Raw genomic sequence first — 24,205 nt, forward strand, 5'->3', positions numbered from 1 at the left:
GGCTTGTGTGGCGAAATATCATTGGCGGGAGTAATCACAACTATGAAAGTGATTGGTTTGCAGTTAGCTCTTTGCTTCCACGACGGATGTCTAGATATAGGAATGGTCATCTACAGGAGAGACCAAATATGTGATGTCAGTCATTGTTGTATGCCGCTGTCATCAGTCTAATAATTACAATATTAATACAGATTCTTAATTACGGCAATTGAATTAAGTACACTTCTTTAAAATTGCATTAAAGATCTGCATATATTCGCATACGTAATTCCACCTGGGAATATGGGGAGTATCTGCACTTCTCCAATAATCTTTTGTGCCCCCTTGAGTTAAGTAGACACATCCAAGTCGTTTGTCATCCGCATCATGCAGATTTCTGCAATGAAAAAATCTTGAGAAATGATGATGATGATGATAGTAATAATAACGAATTAAAAAATTTATGATTTTTGGGGTCCCTCTTAAAAATCTCATTTTGTGTGGGGTTATGCGGTGTTGCTATAGGCCTATTATTTTATTGCAGTTTTTAAAGACATTTTTAAGTGACTGGCGCTAAGAAGTGTTCCTGAATTTTGGTAATGAGAATGAAGTGCTGACATAAAACTGGCAAAGGAAATATAAATAATATACAAAGTTGAGCAGAAAGCTATTTACAGATTATTCTTTTTCTTCGTCCTCACTATCCTTGAAAATTAAACAAATATACATTACAAAATAAAAATCTAATAAAGGTTAATTGCAATACAGAATTTATTTCTGGTTCTTTGTCGTTGCTCCATATATTTCTATCTGGTTGTGTATTTTCCTCTATTGCACCAATCTTTCCATTGAATTTGTATATTGTAGAGCCAAGTAGCGTTGGCCATCCTTTCTCTTCTCCTTTCAACTTCCCATTCCTGTATCAGCTTAACATCCTTCCATCCCTCATTCTTCACACATAACAGAACCATTGCAATCTTCTTTGTTCAATTACAGTACTTATTTTGCTTACTCGAGTCTTCTTGCAACTTATTTTTTAATCTTTATTTTCTTGGTTTTATGGACGATTAGGAAAAAAAAAAATCCATTTCAACTGCAGTCACTTATTCGTTGTCCATACCACTCCGTATAATATTTAGATTATGTAAGACTAAGTGCAGTTCTGTTGTTAATGTTCCTATAACACAATATTTCTATCACCATCCTTCCATTACTAATTTCGAAGTTTGATGTTCCTCCATTTTCTAAAATTGAACCAAAATAGCAAAAATAATTTGTAATCCATTTATTAAATTTTGTGCATTAATCTGATTACTTTATTCGACTTCAAAATATTTATATGTTGGTCAGTCAGTAAGAATAGAGAACTGTAGACTCCAACATCTGGTTCCCTTTTCTTCGCCTGATAAATAAAAGACAAAGCTAAATAAATCTTATTTATAATATTCAATGATGATCATTATCAACATCTACTTTAATTATTCTTTTAACATATTCTGCCCTCAACGTTATAACAAATTTGAACCAATACAAATAATTACAAACAGTCAAATTTCTTAGTCAGGCGAGAAACATAACACATAAAAAAAAATGACATGGACACTGAAATACTTTCTCTAGGACGAAGATAAATCTTCACCTCCCTACCAGGAATTAAACCCAGGTTCTCTCGCTTTGTAGTTTGATACACTACCTGTATCACGTCTTATAAATCAGCCAGAAGATTGGAATAGCCTGTTATAACTTTTTTCCTCTAATTGTTGTAGACTAAACTTTTGATGTCCTGTGTTTATAGCAATGAAAATTTTCTAAGAAAGCTCTTTTCAAAACTTAGGCCTACCCTTTGTTATATTTGCAGTGCTCCTTCCTAGTGGTAACTGCTGGAGTGGCTGTTGTGAAGTGGTACCTTTCCACGTGAAATACTTCAAAAAATTGTTTCTGCATTTGTTTCAAGTTAAATGAGTAAACTGAGTTTATGTTTTCACTATGTGTGATCTGCTGTACTTCATTTAGTATTGAAATAAGCAGACTGCTGTGAATTCCGTTTTAGAATTTGTAAAACCACCAATAATGACACGAACTATCACTGACAGGAAAAACCAGATAGGCCTAATAAACTAACACGGAAATATATAATTATTAAAAAATTTGATTAAAGACGTCATCTATAAAATAACCAACACAATATTTACCTATTAATACATTTCAATTTATCTCTTTTATCGATACATAAACTCCAGCCATCTTTGGGAGAATTCCTTTAAAAAAATACAACACTTTAAGTTTTTTTCAAATGCACAAGGTAAAAATTTGAGCTTTAAGTTCAGAAAATACATTAATAGGAAGGTTTGCATCGTAACTGTAAAAATTCTTACAATTTAAAAACGCCACAAACTTCAAGTATTTCTGATATTCAAATATTAACTTAATTTATGAGCCATAATGGTGTCCAAACTTCACACAATATTCTTGAATACATGACACGAATATCTTCATCATTACAGTTTCTCCTTTTAGACCTTGGCTCTTCTCCCTCTTTCAGATCATCAGTGATTACATTAAAATACTTTTTGTAGGGATTCTTATTTTTTTCCTTCTGTTCACTTTGCAGTTAATGATTCGCAGTAGGCATTCCACTCTTCTTAATTAAAAATTTGTCTTCGTACTTAAGCTGGGAAAAGGAATTATGCAGCAACTGTTTCACTTTGTACGATTCATACATTGAATACTTATCTAAGAAGAATCTAGCTCCACACACTATTAAACAAAAATATTTAGAAATACAGTGCCCGATTGTCACTATAATAAAGAAAACTTCACATGCTTCAAAGCTTGCAACAGCAGGTTTTACTTCCTGACATCACAACAATAACACGTGGTCCGTGGCTTCTGTTTGGTTAAAAAGTGTATGGAGTAATAGACTTTTTTAATGGGTACATATGAATTAACGAGAAAATTATAATGGCAGGCAGAGTAATCTCATGCCTCCATGTTAATTATTGTACCAGTGCACTTCATTTGAACCAGGTACCTAGCTTTGAAGCTGTTATATAAAGTGTTAAAAAAAAGTATCCAATATTTTAGGAGGTGATAGTATGCATCTAAACAATAAAATAATGTCTAATAAACATGGGTCCTACAACACATACTTTCTGAGATCTGAACACTTGTTCATAGTAGGTGCTCAATGTGACGTCCATTCATGGCAATGCATTTCTCTGCCCTACAATACAGCAGGCTACCAGAAAATCATAACGTAGTTGACACCCTCGCATGAAATAATGATACGTCGCAAGAAATACTGAAAACAAAAGTCTGGTTGCAGATATGAGGGGGTTCAGCAGAGATGGTGTTGTGAATTTTCGTAATCAGCATGTGTAGGCTGATGAAAATCCCCATGAGTTGAAGAAACAAGGCATCAGCACCGATTCTCAAGCAACGTATGGGCAGGTGTTCTTGGTGATAGATTAATAGGGCCATATGTGCTACCACAGAGACTTTCAGGACTTTCTTGTTAATGTATTGCCTGTCTTGCTGGAGAATGTGCCATGTCAGCAGAGACTGAAGATATGGTTCATGCACGATGGCACACCAGCACAATTTATCCGCAATGTGCATGAACACCTGACTCTGGCATTTCAGAATTGCTGGATTGGTCAGGGAAGCCCCAAACCTTGGCCTGCCTGTTTCCCAAACCTAAATCCCCTAGACTTTTGGTTATGGGGACACATGAAGGAACCAGTTCAATTTGAAAGAGTGCATGATTCCTTACTCCGAAGGGTAGAGGAATGCATTGCCATAAATGGACGTCACATTGAGCACCTCCTATGAACAAGTATTCAGATCTCAGAAAGTATGTATTGTAGGACCCATGTTTATTAAGACATTATTTTCTTGTTTTGATGCATACTAGCACCTCCTAAAATATTGGATACTTTTTTTTAACACCCTATATTATTTTAATTCCCCTGTTAAAAGTTTAAGTTTTACTAAAATAATGAGTAATTTATTTATGGGCAGAAGAAAGAGCCTGAGAGGAATAGAGTATATGGGAAAAATTGAAGGGGAAGGGAGGAGGTCCGTGGCCCATTTCTGGAGTAATGGATTACGTGGATATTATATTTATAGGCACATCCACACACTATATCAGGCATCTTTGTTACGAAATGATTAAAATACATCATTGTTCATTCTTCATTGCGCACGTTTGCTGAAAATTTGAGAAATATATTTCACATAATTAAGTTACTTCAGATTTCACCATTCACAATCTTTCCAGTCGGAGGAGTTTGGGGGTGGTCTGGTCAAGGCTGCCATTTGGGAAACCAAAGCCTTGAGGTACTATGAATCATTCTTGTTGAGAGAGCTGCAGTATAATCATCCGAAGCCTTGTTCTTGGAACTGAACATAATCTGCGATTTGTATTGCGCGCAAAATTTATAAAAGTAGTTACAGATGAAAAGTGTATATAAAATTATAAATAATTTTGGTTTTCTCTTACTCTTCATTTGGACATGGGCTCCGGTGATAGCTTTGACAGCCCACAATATATGCCACTGAAAACCAAGATGATTACTTACTTAGGTATTTAGAAATAAATTTTACACTTAATTTTTAATGTATTAGATCATCAAAATCCATGGTCTAGTCATCATGATTGCAGTAAGACATATCTCATATTTAACAATATAGCTATAACTAACAACACTTCATCAATCACAATTAGAATTTTTAAATGTAATTTTTCATTTCATATTCAACAGACAACGCTAACTGTATGTATAAATCTTGCTTATGGTATCTGATTGCAAAAGCATGTAACAGAATCTTTTGCTCTTTTTTTTATTTTCGGATTTCTATGTCATTTTGGTCTGTTTCTATGCCATTACTGTTTTCTTTTACTTTTGCACGGCTAATTTGTCATTTCTTACGATTTACAAATTATTTCTGTGCTGAAAATTTCGTTCTGCTGCTCAGGAAGTCAGAAGGAAGTTGTAACATAGTACAAGATATGCTCCAAATTACACAGAATGATTTTTACATTTCGATGTGTTTGGGTAAAGGAAGATAAGACATAAAAATGTACTGTACAGCATACACTCCAAATATCCGGATCACATTTCAGAATAGTTTGAAATTGTTTATTCAAAGAAAGTTGCATATGTTTAGGTTTTTTTATTTCGTGTACTGTGCTACCATACATAAGTAAAGTTCTGTTCTGTATGGAATATGAAGAGTTCTTATAATACCATTTAAAGTATTATTCTGTTTGAATATGTGTAATTTGTTCACCTCTGTGGAGTAACGATCAGCGCATCTGGCCGCGAAACCAGGTGGCCCGGGTTCAAATCCCGGTTGGGACAAGTTATCTGGTTGAGGTTTTTTCCAGGGTTTTCCCTCAACCCAATACGAGCAAATGCTGGGTAACTTTCGGTGTTGGACCCCGGACTCATTTCACCGGCATTATCACCTTCATATCATTCAGACGCTAAATAACCTAGATGTTGATACAGCGTCGTAAAATAACCCAATAAAAAAAAAAATATGTGTAATTTTGTCCATTATAAACAGTAGGCCTATAGTCATATTGCACTTTTAATACATGCAGTAGCTTACTACTGCTGTTTCTAGACTCTTTTCATTTCCGACCCAATTATCTGGATCATACTACCCCCTATTAGTCCGGATAATTGGAGTTCTACTGTATTTTGAGTTAGATTAAAATTAAACATCGGACCCTTATTGCAAATAATTTTCTATACAAATAAAATACATCAAATGCTAGTATTCTTTTGTTTTTTGCACAACCTCTTGTAGAATAATTTAACTTGTGTATTCCCCTGGGGAACAAAAATCTATTTGCATAAAAAATTACTTAACTCCTATACCATATTTTTTTTTTTTGGTTTAACCCTCCCATCCATTTTCCTTTCATTTTCTCATTAGAGAAAGTATACTGGGTGTTCATTTCAAAGTGTGTCATGACGTCACTATTGCGAGTCGGCGATTTGAAGCGAGTTTCAGCTTTTATGTCAGAGAAGTTGCCTATTAATCAGGCATTCAATCTGAACTTCAGAACGTGTATGGTATAACTTGAACGTCTTAGCAACAGATGGCAGTCTGTACGGTCTGTGTGCTACCATAACCTCTTTCGAACTGTGTTTTGCGCAGGCAAATTGTACGCAGGGTATTTGTTATCATCGGTTGCGTACGGCAACATTTGACAACACAAATCAAATGCTCCGTGTCCATGTTGACCGTCGAAGTTAATGTCAAAAAATATGTAAGTAATCATCTTAACCCTCTCCCCATTTCCTGACAGTAAGAAAAAAAATTCACCTCAGTACGTATTTCCAAACCGTTCACATTCCTGCCACTACCGGCGTTACCGTACGTATCGGTAAGTACTCTTCAGAATGAACGCCGTACTTGCTAGGCAACTTCTCTGGCACATAGGTAATACGCCTCTGCGGAAGTGTAGGAAGATTGAATTCTCTAGGCTCATTGGCTAGCCACATGACGGCATACAGCGAGCCATGACACACTTTGAACTGAACACCCAGTAGTAGAACGAATGTTCATCTTGTTATTTGGGTGCATATTAATTGATTTCCGGGGTTCGATCCCAGGTGGTGACAGGATTTTTTCTCGTTGCCAAACTTTCAGAACGGCCCCGAGGTTCACTCAGCCTCCTATAAAATTGAGTACCGGGTCTTTCCCGGGGGTAAAAGGCGGTCAGAGCGTGGTGCCGACCACACCACCTCATTCTAGTGCCGAGGTCATGGAAAGCATGGGGCTCTACCTCCATGCCCCCCAAGTGCCTTCATGGCATGTTACGGGGATACCTTTACCTTTTCATTAATTGATTTCATTTATAAAAATAGTAATATTATTCACAACATGATAAAAGGAAGACTGGAAGAACCACAAACTTCGGCACTTCAGAATTTGCAACTGGTGACAAGTGGAAAGACCTGAAAAATAAGCAAGGTAAGTTAAGAGGGTAATGCTGAAATGAATAATTTCATTTTCCAGCATGATGGATTTCTGGATCATATTCATACATTTGGTGAAAACTATTGTGGTTGCAAACGACCCATTGCCTGTACCTGAGACTCTTGGATCCAATAGCTAGGATAGTATGTCGAGGCAACAGAGAAGATTATATTTTTCGTCTTGCTTAAATCTATTCAGTCATCATAACCTAGTGACAAACATTAAAGTTCATCTATACTAATAATAAATCTGTAGCGGAAATTTTTCTGGTAATTTTCGATTTTCCAAACATAATTGGTCCTAACATATATAATTAACCACCCTGAAACCGAAAATCGCTTTTTCGAAATTTTTGTTTGTCTGTCTGTCTGTATGTTTGTTACCTTTTCACGCGATAATGTCTGAACGGATTTCGATGAAAATTGGAATATAAATTAAGTTCGTTGTAACTTAGATTTTAGGCTATATGGCATTAAAAATACATTATTTAAAAGGGGGGTTATAAGGGGGCCTGAATTAAATAAATCGAAATATCGCGCTTATAATTGATTTTTGTGAAAAATGTTACATAACCAAAGGTTCTTTAAAAATAATTTTCGATAAGTTTTATTCTTTACAAAATTTTGATAGGACTGATATTTAATGAGATAAATGAGTTTCAAAATTACAATAACAACGCCATCTAAGGCGATGTAATGAAATAAAAAACAAATGACTTCGTCTATAAGGGGCCTTGGACATCAACAATCGAAAGCTATGAAACATAGCCTATAGAGAATGTTTCTGTGTTTGTATGAAGTAATATCGGAAGCTAAATTAACCGATTTGTATAATTAATTATTAATTCACCATTGGAAAGTGCAGTTTCTCTAGATGGACATAATGCTATAATGTTATTACAGTAACTTCTGAGTGAATCGAGGACAGGTAAGATTAAAATAGCTTCTTATGCACAGAAAACTTGATAGGCTATTCTGTACATTCGTTTCCTGTATTTCCTAAAATAATTTTTATGCCCAAATGAATGGTCTCTGGATCAAAATGATCGCATTTTAATTTTTTAATACAATTTAAATTAAGTAACATAATAAACGATTTATCCTTTTTTCAAACACGAATGTTCCCTGGATCAAATGTCCTATTTTAATTATGTAATTACTTCATATTTATTTCTAATGGGTGCAGCGGAGTGCACGGGTACGGCTAGTCGGAAATAAAATTATTTCCATTTTTGTTTTGAGGACAGGGTTTTTTTTTTTTGGCAGCTCATTTATACTGTTCGTAGCTAATTTTACAACAGGATGAATCTTTATTTTGAGAGGTTGGTACTATGTTACATTATATATTTTGTATAAAAGATTATTACACATAAATATGTACAAAGCACATTATTAGAAGGTGTAAAATAATATTGTTCTACAATTATACCAAACCAGCAATTATTCAAGGGACAGAGAAAGGGAATAAGGAGGTTGTGAAGATCAGAAAAGAGAAGAAAACACGAAAAACTGAATTCAGAAATACAAGCATAATTTTTAAGACTTTATACGAGGTCTTAAATCCCATACAATACTGAACACATTGCAGTCATGTGGAAGAATTAATTTACGTTCTATTACATTATTCACGTTCCACATTATCTGTGCATTTCAGTTGTAATTTAAGCATTTTTTTTTTAATTTATTTTTTACATTTACTCATATACTCAAAGTTTTATCATCGTTCTATGAAATTGCAAGAAGGAATGCACAGGTACGATCAAGTACAAATACATCCAACATTTCTAAAATATTAAAAGTGCTAATATCACTAAGACTGGTGATCAGCAAAAATGCTTTAACAGTCATCGACTGAATACAACATACAAAATGTATCCAATAATAACAATGAGACTAACTGTATTATTTTTTTAGTACTCTTCAAAGAGATTAGAGAAAGAGGACATCGGTATGTGCTCGTCTCTAACACCCAATATTTGTTACTTCATCGCATTCTAAATACAGTAAGTGTGTGTTTGTGTGTTAAAATTTTTGATATGGAACCACAGTCTACTACATATAGTCGCAAAGCTCAATATGTAGTAAAAATGCAAACATGGGTAGTTGCCCACCACTAGGATCGCTACTATCGCCTCATCATCGCAGATATCTCTCCTAGCAGCCGACAAAATATGTTACACTTTCGTTGTCGTGTTCTTTTGGAAAAATTAACACCTTCCTTCCATTATTGAAATATTAAATGCATAAAGTTAATTTATTATTTTAATGAAGTATATTAAATTCCACCATAAACTCGAAGATACCTGCAAGAAATAAGTTAATATAATTTTTGTTTGTGCAAAACGAACTGAAATTTACTATAATAGCTTCACTCATTCAAGATTATAGTGATAATTAACTATGAAACCGATAAATATTAATTTGCATTTCTCTTTACAACAATAATAATGGAAATATGAATTAATGGAGTAACTTACGTGTACCGGTACTTGTAGTGTAGGCTTACGTAGTTAACAAAGTAGGATGAGGTTAAGCAATAATAATCACACCAGAATTGGAAATAAAACGTGATCAATAAATTTTATTGTAACAGACTTTTTCTACGTCTCTAGTAAAGCAACAAATAAAAATAACAACAAAATTAACAGTTATAATTAAAAACATATCCTTTGAAGAAAAAAGTAGGCCTAAGCAATAATAATCCCACCAGAATTGAAAATAAAACGTGATCAATAAATTTCATTATAACAAACTTAATTTTTCTACGTCTTTAGTAAAATAACACATAAAAATAATAACAAAATTAATAGCTACAATTAAAAATATATCCTCTGAAAAAAAAGTAGACCTAACCTTTATTTCTCTGGAAATTTAGCAGCCTAAGTAACAGAACTTTAACCGGTATCTAATGTCCTTTCGGTTAGATTGAAACATTTCATTGTGAAATTTAAGGATATAATGTATTCCAACAGTCACAAAGAACTTCAAAATTAAGAGTTTTGTTTCTGCACAGAATTCTTGTGGAAACCCAGGAACCTTTCTGAATCTTTCGGAAATCGGAAAAAGGATAACTCTGGCCTCTTTCTCTTACTGTTGCTACAATTTATAGCACTACAAACGTCTCCTCCTTGTCCCATATTATTATTCCAATTATTATATTTTAGCCATTAACATTTTCATTACAATCAATAACGAACATTTCACAAGCATCAATGTGAAACACGCAACGAGCTAGCACTTGATAGAAATGTCCAAAGTCGACCATGGACAGTCTATTGTTTCTAGTTGCTAACCGCTTGGAGCGCTTTATCACGAGATTTGCAAAAAAACACCTCAAGCTTCGCGACTGTATATAGTAGACTGTGATGGAACTATGGGAGTGCACCAAGATATGCAAAAATCTTATGTTGATGGAATTTGTGCATACATTTCCTAATAATGCATATGTTTTCAAAATGGCAGAGATGTTCTTCCAAGCTGGCCAGTTTCTGCAAGATCAAATGAAAATAAAAGTAACAGAATGCTACAGGAAACTCCATTTGCTTGAAATAACTACTGAAGCTTTCCTGGCGACGTGATAATTCGAAATTTTCTCGGGCTTCCAGCCAGGTCATAAGTTGGTGATCCAACGTTTCGAGGATGTTCATCTTCCTCATCTTCAGGGTTAAATGATATCTAGGGGTACCCAGCTCCTTAATTTATAGTGCCAGAGGGAGTCAGCCGAGGAGCTGTGCGCCGATTGGCTGTTATTAGTGCGGACCGTGGCGAGAACGCTGCCAACGTGTCGTCTTGCTTTGTGCTTTCCGGCTGAATGACCTTGGGTCTCACGGTGGGCTCGGCGGACGAGTTCTCATGTGTCCTCCGCTGATGACGGCCCGTCGTCCGGGCGGTGAGAAATTTAATAGCCGGTGCCCATGCCGCGCTTAGTTGGAGACCCGAGTCCCGGTTCAGGTTACCGCGTTCCGCAGACGACACGTCGGCAGCGTTCTCGCCGCGGTCCACACTAATAACAGCCAATCGGCGCACAGCTCCTCGGCTGACTCCCTCTGGCACTATAAATTAAGGAGCTGGGTACCCTCAGATATCATTTAACCCTGAAGATGAGGAAGATGAACATGCTCGAAACGTCGGTGGATCATCAACTTATGACCTGGCTGGAAGCCCGAGAAAATTTCGAATTATCCATTTGCTTGCTCAACTTACGTCGAACCTAATATAGCCGAGCATATCATGCTTGTAATAGATGACCACCCTCAAGGCTACCCCAATATTGGTTTCGTACATGGTTAGAATGCTAGCTGGCATGACATTCAACAGAACTTTATTAAATTTGAAAGTCATATTGAGGTTAAGACTTCAGATAAGTTGAAATATATGTAATAATAAATAAATTGTTTTATAATTTCAGTCAACAACTTATCAACAGCACCAACAGATAGCGCGTGTACTTTGAGGGACAAAAATAATCTCCAGATTGTAAGAAATTAGATTCTCCTGACAATATTTTTGGTTGATTTGTTACCAATGGCTCCAGATGTAGTCACTTAGCCCCTTTTGGACTCTGCAGTCTGTCAGCATTGAATTTTGTGTCTAAGATACACTTGGAAAGCAGAATTCATTAACAGCAGATGCTGACTAAAATAAAAAAAATATATATATATATATATATATATATAAACAGCAGATGCTGACTAAAATAATATATATATATATATATATATATAAACAGCAGATGCTGACTAAAATAATATATATATATATATATACATATATGGCGGCCGGGTAGCTCAGTTTGTAGAGCAGCTGGCTACGGACTGGAAGGTCCGGGGTTCGATCCCAGGTGGTGACAGGATTTTTTCTCGTTGCCAAACTTTCAGAACGGCCCCGAGGTTCACTCAGCCCCCTATAAAATTGAGTACCGGGTCCTTCCCGGGGGTAAAAGGCGGTCAGAGCGTGGTGCCAACCACACCACCTCATTCTAGTGCCGAGGTCATGGAAAGCATGGGGCTCTACCTCCATCCCCCCAAGTGCCTTCATGGCATGTTACGGGGATACCTTTACCTTTTTATATATATATATATATATTCAGGGTCCTTGAAAAAAAAAAACCGCTTGTTTTCAGATAATTTTATCTAGACTAGAAACTACATCTGACCAGCCTCATGGTCTAGTGGTCAGAGCTTCTGGCTATAGTTCATGAGGTCCCGGGTTCGATTCCCGGTTAGAGCACAGGAATTTTTCCTTAAAGGGGATTATTCCTGTGTTCGTCCATGGTCTGGAATTTAGGTTAAGTTTAGATTTAAGACCTCTCCTGGCACCACATTATCATAATCATCCTATCACATCATCGGGGTAATGTAACTCTGCCTTCCAGGTGCCCCAACCTCAGAAGTGGGTTACAACTAAGCCACGGCCAGGAGAGAAGACCAGAAATGTCGAAAGACAACCTGATGGCATTGGATTAAAATAAAAAACTTTGAGCGATGCGCTTTGCATGTGCATTTGTTTTCCGGTATATAAACATTGAGGATTTACGTAGTGTATTAGTACAATAAATACTCTTAAAAACAACTCAAAATGCCAAATCTTTTTTGTGTTCCTATATTTAAAAACCAGGAAAAGCCTTTTGTCTTCATTCAGGTCCCGAAATATTCTGAATATATGCTTTAAACCATAAAAAATTTAACCAATTAAATTGTGCCTCGAAAGTTAAACAAAAATAACTACTTCAAATAAGGAATTGCTGGCTACAGTTTCATTTTGGAGGAGGGGAAAGAAAAATTAATAAAAACATATGCAACGTCAACAGCAACCTATGTTAGCTTAGATTGTATTCAGTATTTCTAGAAGTCTCCGAAGTTTACGCCAGCATTTTACGCCTGCAGTAAACTCTCGATTAACTGGTATCTTTATTATCCAGGACAATCCATAGTGAAATCCACTTCGTGAATAATGTTTTTAATGTGCTGTAAACTAATTAAACCATGTTTTTACTTCAAATTTTCAAAATCATCCTACATAGTATTGAAAACTGCATGTTCTTAACCTACAAAACACACGAATAATCGTGATACTACTGCGATCATATTGTATCATCTTATCAAACATTGCATTTGATCTTTCTGCAATTAGAGAAAAAAATATGGAAGAATTAAATCTCGATAGTCCCTTCCCTATAAAAAAAAACACATTGGTGGCTGTATATCCTGTTTTTACAATACTAATGATTAAAGAGGTAATATTCATCTTCGACAAAGTTCCTATTTTTTTATTCCTACACCTCGTTCTCAAAGTTTTATGTTCATGAATATTCAATTTACTTGTATCTATATTCTGCATACTGCAGATTTCTCCATCCATCTCTTAAGGGGAATCGCTCAGTATTATGCAAGTTTACGCTGTTATTTATTGTAATTTAAATTAAATTATGATGTAAGAAAATGCTGAATTATTTTAAAATATACTAGGTTATACTGTACAAAATAATTATAAATACAATTTGACATGCACAGAAAACCAACAAGCAGGAGAACATAATCAACTGTAGCATATGACATAATATAGCCCTACAACATGTTGTGCCGCATGGAACGCTCCTGCCATCTGATGGTAAAACTTCGCATAAGATAGCCCTATTGAAGGATCCACTGCAGAAATTTCAGAATGCTTTCGAGGACCTACATAAATGATAACAGATCTGTGTGAAGTTGTGATTATATTTAAAGCATGTAATGATAATTAATAAATATACTCGTTAGTTTTTTTTTTCGTAATATGAAAGCATTCTGTATCATTCACCATCCTCCCTACTCGCCAGATTTGGACTGGCAGGCTTAATTGTCTCTACAGAGATTAATCTCATCCTAAAAGTAGGGTGATTCCAATAACAGTGACATATAAAGCGATGTGACCAGCCAAGTGAAAGAGATTCTACTTCAGAACTTTCAAGAGCACTTTTCAGGACCCGTATAAATGGTAACAGACTTGTGTAAGGTTGTCAGTAAAGCCTGTAATGATAATATCCTAATTTTTTTATTTAGTTATTTTTCGTAATAAATGTAGTCTCATTATCTACTGGCAACACTCTGTATTTACACAGACTGAAGAAGAAATGGCAGAGAGCCATAATACAAAATATACACACTATATTATACAAATCACAAGTCTTGGTTGAACACATTGGTTATGGTTAATGTGTTTTTTTTTAATCTGATAGCTGCTAGTCAGTCAATATTATTATTTACAAACTGCAACATCAGTCAAAAAGTGGTTGACTACCTAAGTACAACTTAGTTTCTTCCAATGACAATTTATCATGGACAGATTTGCTTATCACCAGAATACTACAACAGTACGAACGTATCTTTGTATATAAGCAATAATATCGACATATATGTAATAAAAAATTAAATATAATTTGATCACTTCTCATTAAGATCATATTTGAAACGAAAAATATAATGTAAATATATATAAATCTAATTTGAATTAAATGATGCTATTCTCATATTTATTAATTAAACATAATAATTGCGTTTATATCTTTTATGACTAAAAGAAAAGTCAAGTTATTTGCACTTTATTTAAATTGGTACTGCAGTGCAAAAATTACGGTATCATTCAACTAAGTGTAATGTATACCAGAATTGTTCAAATGGTTTCATATTCGTTTGGTGATTAAGAGAAATTTCTACTCAAATTACAAGCCAGTCTCATGATAATGTAATATAGCAGAGGCTGATAACTCAATTTCTCCACTCAGTACCATAATAACTTACATCACACAACCAAAGTCAGTTTAAGAGTGAGATTTATTAATTCCAATGATCTTCTGTCCTTCCAAATTTGAAGACCAATGAACCTACAAAAATGAATGCATTCTGAAGGAAAAGACCCACTCCTGGCCAGGCTGATTTTTTTCCTGAAACATACAGTAAAATTTTTATACACATACACATGAAACAATGACTGGATTGAATAATCATTACTTTTACCTTTTTGACATTTAACTTGTTTCTTTGGAACTCATTAAGGACCAAAAAGCATGGTGTGCAATATCTTAATTGGAAAATTTTGTAAATGAATATTTTTTGTACTTCAGCATTACCTTATTCAGCTTTTCCTTCAAGTAATCTCTCTTTTTATTCCTAAGCGTACGATTTGCTTCCCGTATTTAATTGAAATAATTATCTCTATTCGCCTCAACTGGATCCTGTAAGAATTTCAATTTTGCCTGTTTCCTTCTTTCTACTACCAAGCAACACTCTTCATCAAACCACGGTTTCATAATAACATATGCTCTGTTCAGCTGCAATTTTGAATTTTGAGTTAGAATTTATAAAACAGTTATATTACTGGTTGTTCTGCATGGTTGTGAAACTTGAACTCTCACTTTGAGAGAGGAACATAGGTTAAGGGTGTTTGAGAATAAGGTGCTTAGGAAAATATTTGGGGCTAAGAGGGATGAAGTTACAGGAGAATGGAGAAAGTTACACAACACAGAACTGCACGCATTGTATTCTTTACGTGACATAATTAGGAACATTAAATCCAGACGTTTGAGATGGGCAGGGCATGTAGCACATATGGGCGAATCCAGAAATGCATATAGAGTGTTAGTTGGGAGACCGGAGGGAAAAAGACCTCTGGGGAGGCCGAGACGTAGATGGGAAGATAATATTAGAATGGATTTGAGGGAGGTGGGATATGATGATAGAGAATGGATTAATCTTGCTCAGGATAGGGACCAATGGCGGGCTGATGTGAGGGCGGCAATGAACCTCCGAGTTCCTTAAAAGCCATAAGTAAGTAAGTACTTCAGCATTATAAACAGTCTTTACTGATAGTGAAAATCATGCATACTAACCCACGTTATTGTACCAGTGCCAAAAAATATTACCACAGTCTAGTATATACAGTCGCGAAGCTCAATACGTAGTAAATATGCAAACATTAGATAGTTGCTCACCACTAGGATCGCTAATATCACCTCATTACAGGCAATGCAAAATAGAACCGTCACAGTCTATTGTTCCTAGCTTCCTCAAAACTCAAGCTTCGTGACTGTGATATTACCAAGCCAACTAAAACATCATGACATCTATTGTGCAATAAAGTTAATATTATGAAACAGGTTTGTAAAATGAGACTTTACTGAAGCAAAAGCACTGAATAGAGATATCACTTGAAGAGATCTTGGTTGCAAATATGTTGCCCGTTTTGCAATATTATCGACTTTCTCGTTTCCAGGTATACCACAATGACTAGGTATCCATTGAAATGTTATTTCCTTTTGGAGTTCTTTTAGTTTACTTAGTTGTTTCTGAAGTGGAAAAATTCTAAGTGCATATAGGTTTGGTACATATTTAATTATATTAAATATAGCCCCCTTGGAGTCGGTAAGTATGCAAACAGATTTTTCAGAAATTTGAGTAACACAATGAAGAGCAGCATCAATAGCTAGCAATTCAGTGTCAAGACTGGAGGAGGATGATCATGGTATGAAATAACTTTCTTGATATTTTGGAATATAATACCCTGCTCCTGATGTCCCATAATTAGGATTTAGAGATCAACAATTGGCTCTCTTCTGACAAAGTAACAATTTTACAGTCTGCACAAAAGAAACCAAATGACCTTGAAATGTACAAAAACTTACCCAGATATGTTCAAACATTTTTAACAAGAGCCAGAGCAGGTCACATTGTCACTAAATTGTACCTACACCGATTTCAAATTTCTGATAATCCTACTTGTCTGTGGTGTAATAATCATGATGAAGATCTGGAACACATTCTTCTATACTGTCCAACCATAAACCACAAAAGAAGTAAATTAAAATCATCAGTACCAGTTGCAGAAGACACAGCCCTGCAGTATATATCGACTACACCCCACCTCTGGCTACTAGCAACAGGCATCTATAATAATGGACACCGATCAAAATATCCCTCATTTCTCGTGAAAAACAACAACTGAATAGACTACAGTGAACTGTAGTGGACTTTACAAGTATGTTGTCAGCAAACAGTTGGATACATTGAGATTGATTAATATTATGAAATGATTTGCTGTGCTATAATATTTAATACAGCACTGCTGTCAGAGCAACCGCTTTCTTCATAGCCCATGATATCAAACTACCCATCACTACAAAGTTGATATTCCTTTATTAATTGTTTTTTAATATTTCTATCTGATGCTTTTCCAATTCACTGCGGGCTAAAGCAGGGAGATGCACTATCACCTTTACTTTTTAACTTCGCTCTAGAATATGCCATTAGGAAAGTCCAAGATAACAGGCAGGGTTTGGAATTGAACGGGTTACATCAGCTTCTTGTCTATGCAGATGACGTGAATATGTTAGGAGAAAATATACAAACGATTAGGAAAAACACGGAAATTTTACTTGAAGCAAGTAAAGCGATCGGTTTGGAAGTAAATCCCGAAAAGACAAAGTATATGATTATGTCTCGTGACCAGAATATTGTACGAAATGGAAATATAAAAATTGGAGATTTATCCTTCGAAGAGGTGGAAAAATTGAAATATCTTGGAGCAACAGTAACAGATATAAATGATACTCGGGAGGAAATTAAAAGCAGAATAAATATGGGAGATGCATGTTATTATTCGCTTGAGAAGCTCTTATCATCTAGTCTGCTGTCCAAAAATCTGAAAGTTAGAATTTATAAAACAGTTCTATTACTGGTTCTTCTGTATGGTTGTGAAACAGAGAGGAACATAGGTTAAGGGTGTTTGAGAATAAGGTGCTTAGGAAAATATTTGGGGCTAAGCGGGATGAAGTTACAGGAGAATGGAGAAAGTTACACAATATAGAACTTCACGCATTGTATTCTTCACCTAACATAATTAGGAACTTAAAATCCAGACGTTTGAGATGGGTAGGGCATGTAGCACGTATGGGCGAATCCAGAAATGCATATAGAGTGTTAGTTGGGAGACCCGAGGGAAAAAAACCTTTAGGGAGGCCGAGACGTAGAGGGGAGGATAATATTAAAATGGATTTGAGGGAGGTGGGGTGTGATGATAGAGACTGGATTAATCTTGCACAGGATAGGGACCGATGGCGGGCTTATGTGAGGGCGGCAATGAACCTTCGGGTTCCTTAAAAGCCATTTGTAAGTAAGTAAGTAATTGTTTTATAATGCTGTCGTACAAAAAAATAACGTATGAAACACGTTTATAATGTTATACAGTTATTATATTCGTCAAAATTAGGAAACTTACTTTATTTGTTCCCTAAACATTGACTCATGCCATAAAGTATTACATTATAAACGTGTTTCATAATATGTACCATTAGAAATGGCCTGAAATTCCTCAAATGTAATGACTAGGTATGAAATCGTTATGGAGACTAATTTAGTACGGGAAATTAAATATTTGAGATATAGTACAGAGAAAAGAAAGGATAATATTGATATAATTTTTTCATCTACAAAACTGACAAAACGAATTGCCTAAAAGTATTAGAATAAACTGTTAATAGATCAGAACTGAATTTGGTACTGGTACATATGGCAAAAGTCTAGGATATAGTATGCAAAATTATGTACAATACACCCCGCTGATTATGATCAGTGATCACTTTTGAATGCTACTAATCAGATAACAATAACAGAACGATGACAATGACCAAAAAAAGTTATGAATTTTCAATATAAAATTGCAAGATAATATTAAAGCAATACTACCAGTACTTAAAAAATAATCAATTATTGTGTTGCCTTCCTTTTTTACAACACATTCTTAAACAACACTAGACTGTCTATCGGTTGTTTGGAGTTTTAAACACTTTATAACTTTCATTCTTGAACAGATAAGTGTGTTCAGGCAAGGCAACATAATAAAATCCAGTCTCGTCTGTACTGTAAACTCAATTTGGAGGAATTTCTGAAATAATTTTCGGCCACTTCTTTACCCATTTTTCTGCCACAGAGAAATCAGCATCCTCGCTCGCCATGTATTCATTTGTACACAGTGTTTTCCCGTTTCTTTCATCAGTAGAACCATCCTTCTGTTGCTACAAAATCGTCTTTTCACAATTTCTTTGTAAGTTTCTCCTCTTTTGTCTCATGAGGGGCACATCCATAAGAACATCTTATTCACCAACATTGATAAACCATAGTTTTAAAGCCGACTTCACCCTTCCCCACCATGATTCCTCTTACAGTCTAAATTTTTGTTTTCTCTTGCCATTCTCAGAGGTATGTGACAAGGTTAGTGGGTTAGTTCAAGGGATATCTCAGTGATATGAGGCCGAGGTATGTGACAAGGTTAGTGAGTTAGTTCAGGGAATATCTCAGTGATATGAGGCCGAGGTATGTGACAAGGTTAGTGGGTTAGTTCAGGGGATATCTCAGTGATATGAGGCCGAGGTATGTGACAAGGTTAGTGGGTTAGTTCAGGGGATATGTGAGCGGCATGATGCCAAGGTACGTGATAAAGTTAGTGGGTTAATTCAGGGGATATCTCAGTGATATGAGGCCGAGGTATGTGACAAGGTTAGTGAGTTAGTTCAGGGAATATCTCAGTGATATGAGGCCGAGGTATGTGACAAGGTTAGTGGGTTAGTTCAGGGGATATCTCAGTGATATGAGGCCGAGGTATGTGACAAGGTTAGTGGGTTAGTTCAGGGGATATGTGAGCGGCATGATGCCAAGGTACGTGATAAAGTTAGTGGGTTAATTCAGGGGATATCTCAGTGATATGAGGCCGAGGTATGTGACAAGGTTAGTGAGTTAGTTCAGGAAATATCTCAGTGATATGAGGCCAAGGTATGTGACAAGGTTACTGAGTTAGTTCAGGGAATATCTCAGTGATATGAGGCCGAGGTATGTGACAAGGTTAGTGGGTTAATTCAGGGGATATCTCAGTGATATGAGGCCCAGGTATGTGACAAGGTTAGTGGGTTAGTTCAGGGGATATGTGAGCGGCATGATGCCGAGGTACGTGATAAAGTTAGTGGGTTAATTCAGGGGATATCTCAGTGATATGAGGCCGAGGTATGTGACAAGGTTAGTGAGTTAATTCAGGGGATATGTGAGCGGCATGATGCCGAGGTACGTGATAAAGTTAGTGGGTTAATTCAGGGGATATCTCAGTGATATGAGGCCGAGGTATTTGACAAGGTTAGTGAGTTAGTTCAGGGGATATCTCAGTGATATGAGGCCGAGGTATGTGACAAGGTTAGTGGGTTAATTCAGGGGATATCTCAGTGATATGAGGCCCAGGTATGTGAAAAGGTCAATGGGTTAGTTCAAGGGATATGTGAGCGGCATGATGCCGAGGTACGTGATAAAGTTAGTGGGTTAATTCAGGAGATATCTCAGTGATATGAGGCCGAGGTATTTGACGAGGTTAGTGAGTTAGTTCAGGGGATATCTCAGTGATATGAGGCCGAGGTATGTGACAAGGTTAGTGGGTTAATTCAGGGGATATCTCAGTGATATGAGGCCCAGGTATGTGACAAGGTTAGTGGGTTAGTTCAGGGGATATGTGAGCGACATGATGCCGAGGTACGTGATAAAGTTAGTGGGTTAATTCAGGGGATATCTCAGTGATATGAGGCCGAGGTATGTGACAAGGTTAGTGAGTTAGTTCAGGGGATATCTCAGTGATATGAGGCCGAGGTATGTGACAAGGTTAGTGGGTTAGTTCAGGGGATATGTGAGTGGCATGATGCCGAGGTACGTGATAAAGTTAGTGGGTTAATTCAGGGGATATCTCAGTGATATGAGGCCGAGGTATGTGACAAGGTTAGTTAGTTCAGGGGATATCTTAGTGACATTAGGCTGAGGTATGTGACAAGATTAGTGGGTTAGTTCAGGGGATATCTTAGTGACATTAGGCTGAGGTATGTAACAAGGTTAGTGGGTTAGTTCAAGGGATATCTCAGTGACATGAGGCCGAGGTATGTGATAAGATTAGTGGGTTAGTTCAGGGGATATCTCAGTGACATGAGGCCGAGGTATGTGATAAGATTAGTGGGTTAGTTCAGGGGATATCTCAGTGACATTAGGCTGAGGTATGTAACAAGGTTAGTAGGTTAGTTCAGGGGATATCTCAGTGACATGAGGTCGAGGTATGTGATAAGATTAGTGGGTTAGTTCAGGGGATATCTCAGTGACATTAGGCTGAGGTATGTGATAAGATTAGTGGGTTAGTTCAGAGGATATCTTAGTGACATTAGGCTGAGGTATATGACAAGATTAGTGGGTTAGTTCAGGGGATATCTTAGTGACATTAGGCTGAGATATGTGACAAGATTAGTGGGTTAGTTCAGGGGATATCTTAGTGACATTAGGCTGAGGTATGTAACAAGGTTAGTGGGTTAGTTCAGGGGATATCTCAGTGACATGAGGCCGAGGTATGTGATAAGATTAGTTTGTTAGTTCAGGGGATATCTCAGAGATATTAGGCTGAGGTATGTAACAAGGTTAGTAGGTTAGTTCAGGGGATATCTCAGTGACATGAGGCCGAGGTATGTGATAAGATTAGTGGGTTAGTTCAGGGGATATCTGAGTGACGTGAAGCCGAATACTGTGAATGCAATGACTGAAGTACATTTTCTCTTCCATGTGTAGTTTGGGGAGGTGTCGAAATTTCACCTATGGGATTGCATTGATGATATCGTACTTTCAATAAGAGCAGATGGGTTCTGTTGGTTGGGACCAGTTTGAATCTGAGTATCCCTGCTGCTATTGGTACAAGTTTGACAGATCTGTTCTCAGTGCAGCTTATCTATATGCTTCTGTAGGTGCTGTTTTAAATGCCCCTGTTACTATTCTGAGACCTTGTTTTGTGCTATGTGTAGTTTGTTTATAGGGGTTTGTGATAATTGATTCTCCTCCATAATTAATTACAGATTTGATCGACAGATTAAATGACAGAGAATTTTTATACAATGTACATCATTTCTGAAATAATGTACAAGTACTTACCTTCACCATACGCAACATAATCAGCAAATAAGATCCAGCATGAAGCAATCACAGCTCCGAAACCCATGACAAAGCCTCCAAAAAGCCAGAATCTGGCACCACGGGATCCAAAGCAGCCTCCTGAGTATGCATCTCCTCGGATCTGCGCATTTGACACTGAATTTATCCTGAAATAAAAATGAACGATTTTACAACATATTATTTGGAATGCTTTTAAAGAAAAGTCATTGTTTGGGTATTACACAACTCACCTTATTTCACACAATTACAGTTTTTGTAACAGAGTAACTTGCTATACATGAAGTAACTGTCTTCTATTATTTAACAGCTATTTGATATGGGAAGAAATAAATAGTTAACTTATATTTTATTTACTTTCCCAATGAAATCTTGCCAAGTGCAATGGATTTTGAAGGAAAATAGCAAGGTTTTCTGCAGGAGAGAAGTGAAGCTGTGGAATCTTGCGTGTTAAATTTATTTACAGCATGCAAAGAACCCTATCCCAGAAACTGCAGAGGAAAATTTGTGTACCTTTGGAAAGACTTCTACCCATATGGCAATACTTCGATTTGATTTCTCGCCCAAAAGCTTCTTGAAAACTCTCTAAATTATTGAGCTGTGTTTTTTCCTCGCGCAACTTGGATTTTGATGGACCACTTCAGATCATAATCACTGAACATTATTTTAGAGCAGTTCATTACGATATAAATGAAAACAGTCAATGTATATACAAAATATTACTATCTGGGGCAAATCTTTACAATAGTGTTACCAAAGGAAGGTGGGCAGCAAGAAAGGGCACATTCTTAGACAATACTGAGTATATACAAAGCATGCCTTACCATTGCCTACATTTGTACCTAACGTGATAATGCAATAGTATAGAAATATCCATGGAACTAACCATAACATTTTCAAGGTCTTGCTTAAATGTGTCAATCCTGGGAAATAAAACTATTTTTAAGTATTAAAAGACGTTTTTTTATTTATTATCAGTAAATCTGACAATTTAAAACACATACGAAGAGGCAAATCGATAATTTGTCTTTCCATTCCCACGAGAAATACTGTCCTCTATTATGAGTAAAATGCAGGCCAAATTGCTAATATTTCAATATCACAAGGAGTAGACCTAAACCACACCTTCTTGATTAAATTCTATACCTAATTGGAACACCTAATTTTCTATTTTTACATATTTGATTTCTTAACTACCAGCAGTAGTAGTACGACTACATAATGTATAAATGAATTAAGACGCTATGTTTAAAACATCAAGAAATGTGTACTCACAATCTGGAACAGTTTAGGTAGAGCTGTAGATGATGGTGCGATACAGGCAGCAATAACAAAGGCATAATATGATTGTGTACACAGAATATAGTAGCTAATTTTAACGACATATCACGAATACGAAGCTGATTTAAACGGGTATATTACTGTTAACGGTACCTAGTAAAATAACTTTCAGCATCACTGACTATAAATGTTAACAACACATACTCACATAAATAATGAAAGTGTTCCGAACACTCCACAGACATGGTAAGCTTTGTTGAATTGGTCAGATTGAGGATACGCAGCTTGAACATCTATGATGAACCACCAACCCATAAAAAACTGCAAAAATTTCCACAACGATTACAATGCACATAATTATGACAAAGTTTGCAATTCTCATTATAAAAAAATTAACTGCATGGCATGTGACATTTACTCACCAATATTCCTGCCACAATTGAAGCAATAGCATTTCTTTTATCATCTCCTTCAAACCACACACACGGTGGAAGCTGTACATTTTCGAAACACCCTGCCATACCCGAATATGGGCTTCAATTATTTCTTTTTATGTGCTGTACAACGAAACGGTAAGATATTACATCAAACACCTGATCCCAACTCCGATTGACAGGATTGCAGTACAGTGCAAAGATAGTAGATGGCGAAAGATGTTCCTCTTGAACATCAAGGACATCCATAGCAAAGAGAGTATGATCTGTTTACGACTTTTAGAGTCTTTCTATCCTCTCAGGTTTAAGCCAGTTTCCGCCACACTGCGCTTGCGCCTGTTCGTAGAGGGCTTTTTCAACACTCGTAACAGTTTGACTTGTTCGCCTACAGAGATTTATTTGATCTATAAACGCAATTACACCCTAATAGACTTTGTAATTCTTGCGAAGAAGAATGCCGCTTCCTAGAAGGGCTCCTGAAATTAAGATATTCTTTCAATTAATTAGTATATATGTATATTTAATTTCGTAC

The 24,205-nt window shown here is 36.2% G+C and overlaps 1 protein-coding gene and 1 long non-coding RNA gene across 2 annotated transcripts in view; both read right to left on the reverse strand.

Moving 5' to 3' along the window:
* Positions 1 to 8,261: 8,261 nt before the first annotated feature.
* The window catches only part of LOC138702945 (uncharacterized), a 96,507-nt gene continuing 80,563 nt past the window's right edge, over positions 8,262 to 24,205 (reverse strand). Inside the window, exon 2 of the long non-coding RNA XR_011332924.1 lies at positions 8,262 to 12,573. This is a non-coding gene — a long non-coding RNA (uncharacterized lncRNA). The remainder of the gene's footprint in view (positions 12,574 to 24,205) is intronic.
* On the reverse strand, positions 8,497 to 23,900 carry LOC138702944 (transmembrane protein 50A-like). Its single transcript, XM_069830366.1, has 4 exons — positions 23,662 to 23,900; positions 23,448 to 23,560; positions 21,941 to 22,107; positions 8,497 to 14,895 (listed from the first exon to the last, which is right to left on the reverse strand). Exons 1-4 carry the CDS (start codon positions 23,758 to 23,760, stop codon positions 14,789 to 14,791), a joined length of 486 nt encoding a protein of 161 aa, XP_069686467.1. The 5' UTR covers positions 23,761 to 23,900; the 3' UTR covers positions 8,497 to 14,788.

The sequence above is a fragment of the Periplaneta americana genome, chromosome 7, assembly GCF_040183065.1.
Source record: "Periplaneta americana isolate PAMFEO1 chromosome 7, P.americana_PAMFEO1_priV1, whole genome shotgun sequence".
Lineage (NCBI taxonomy): Eukaryota > Metazoa > Arthropoda > Insecta > Blattodea > Blattidae > Periplaneta > Periplaneta americana.

What these genes read in the sequence shown, in the direction of transcription:
- LOC138702944 (XM_069830366.1), bottom strand. Translation starts at nt 23,760, where the DNA reads ATGGCAGGGTGTTTCGAAAATGTACAGCTTCCACCGTGTGTGTGGTTT. An exon ending in CAATTGTGGCAGGAATATTG is followed by an intron (nt 23,561 to 23,661) that starts GTGAGTAAATGT and finishes AAATTTTTGCAG; the next exon opens with TTTTTTATGGGTTGGTGGTT. An exon ending in GGAACACTTTCATTATTTAT is followed by an intron (nt 22,108 to 23,447) that starts GTGAGTATGTGT and finishes TTTTTATTTCAG; the next exon opens with GATAAATTCAGTGTCAAATG.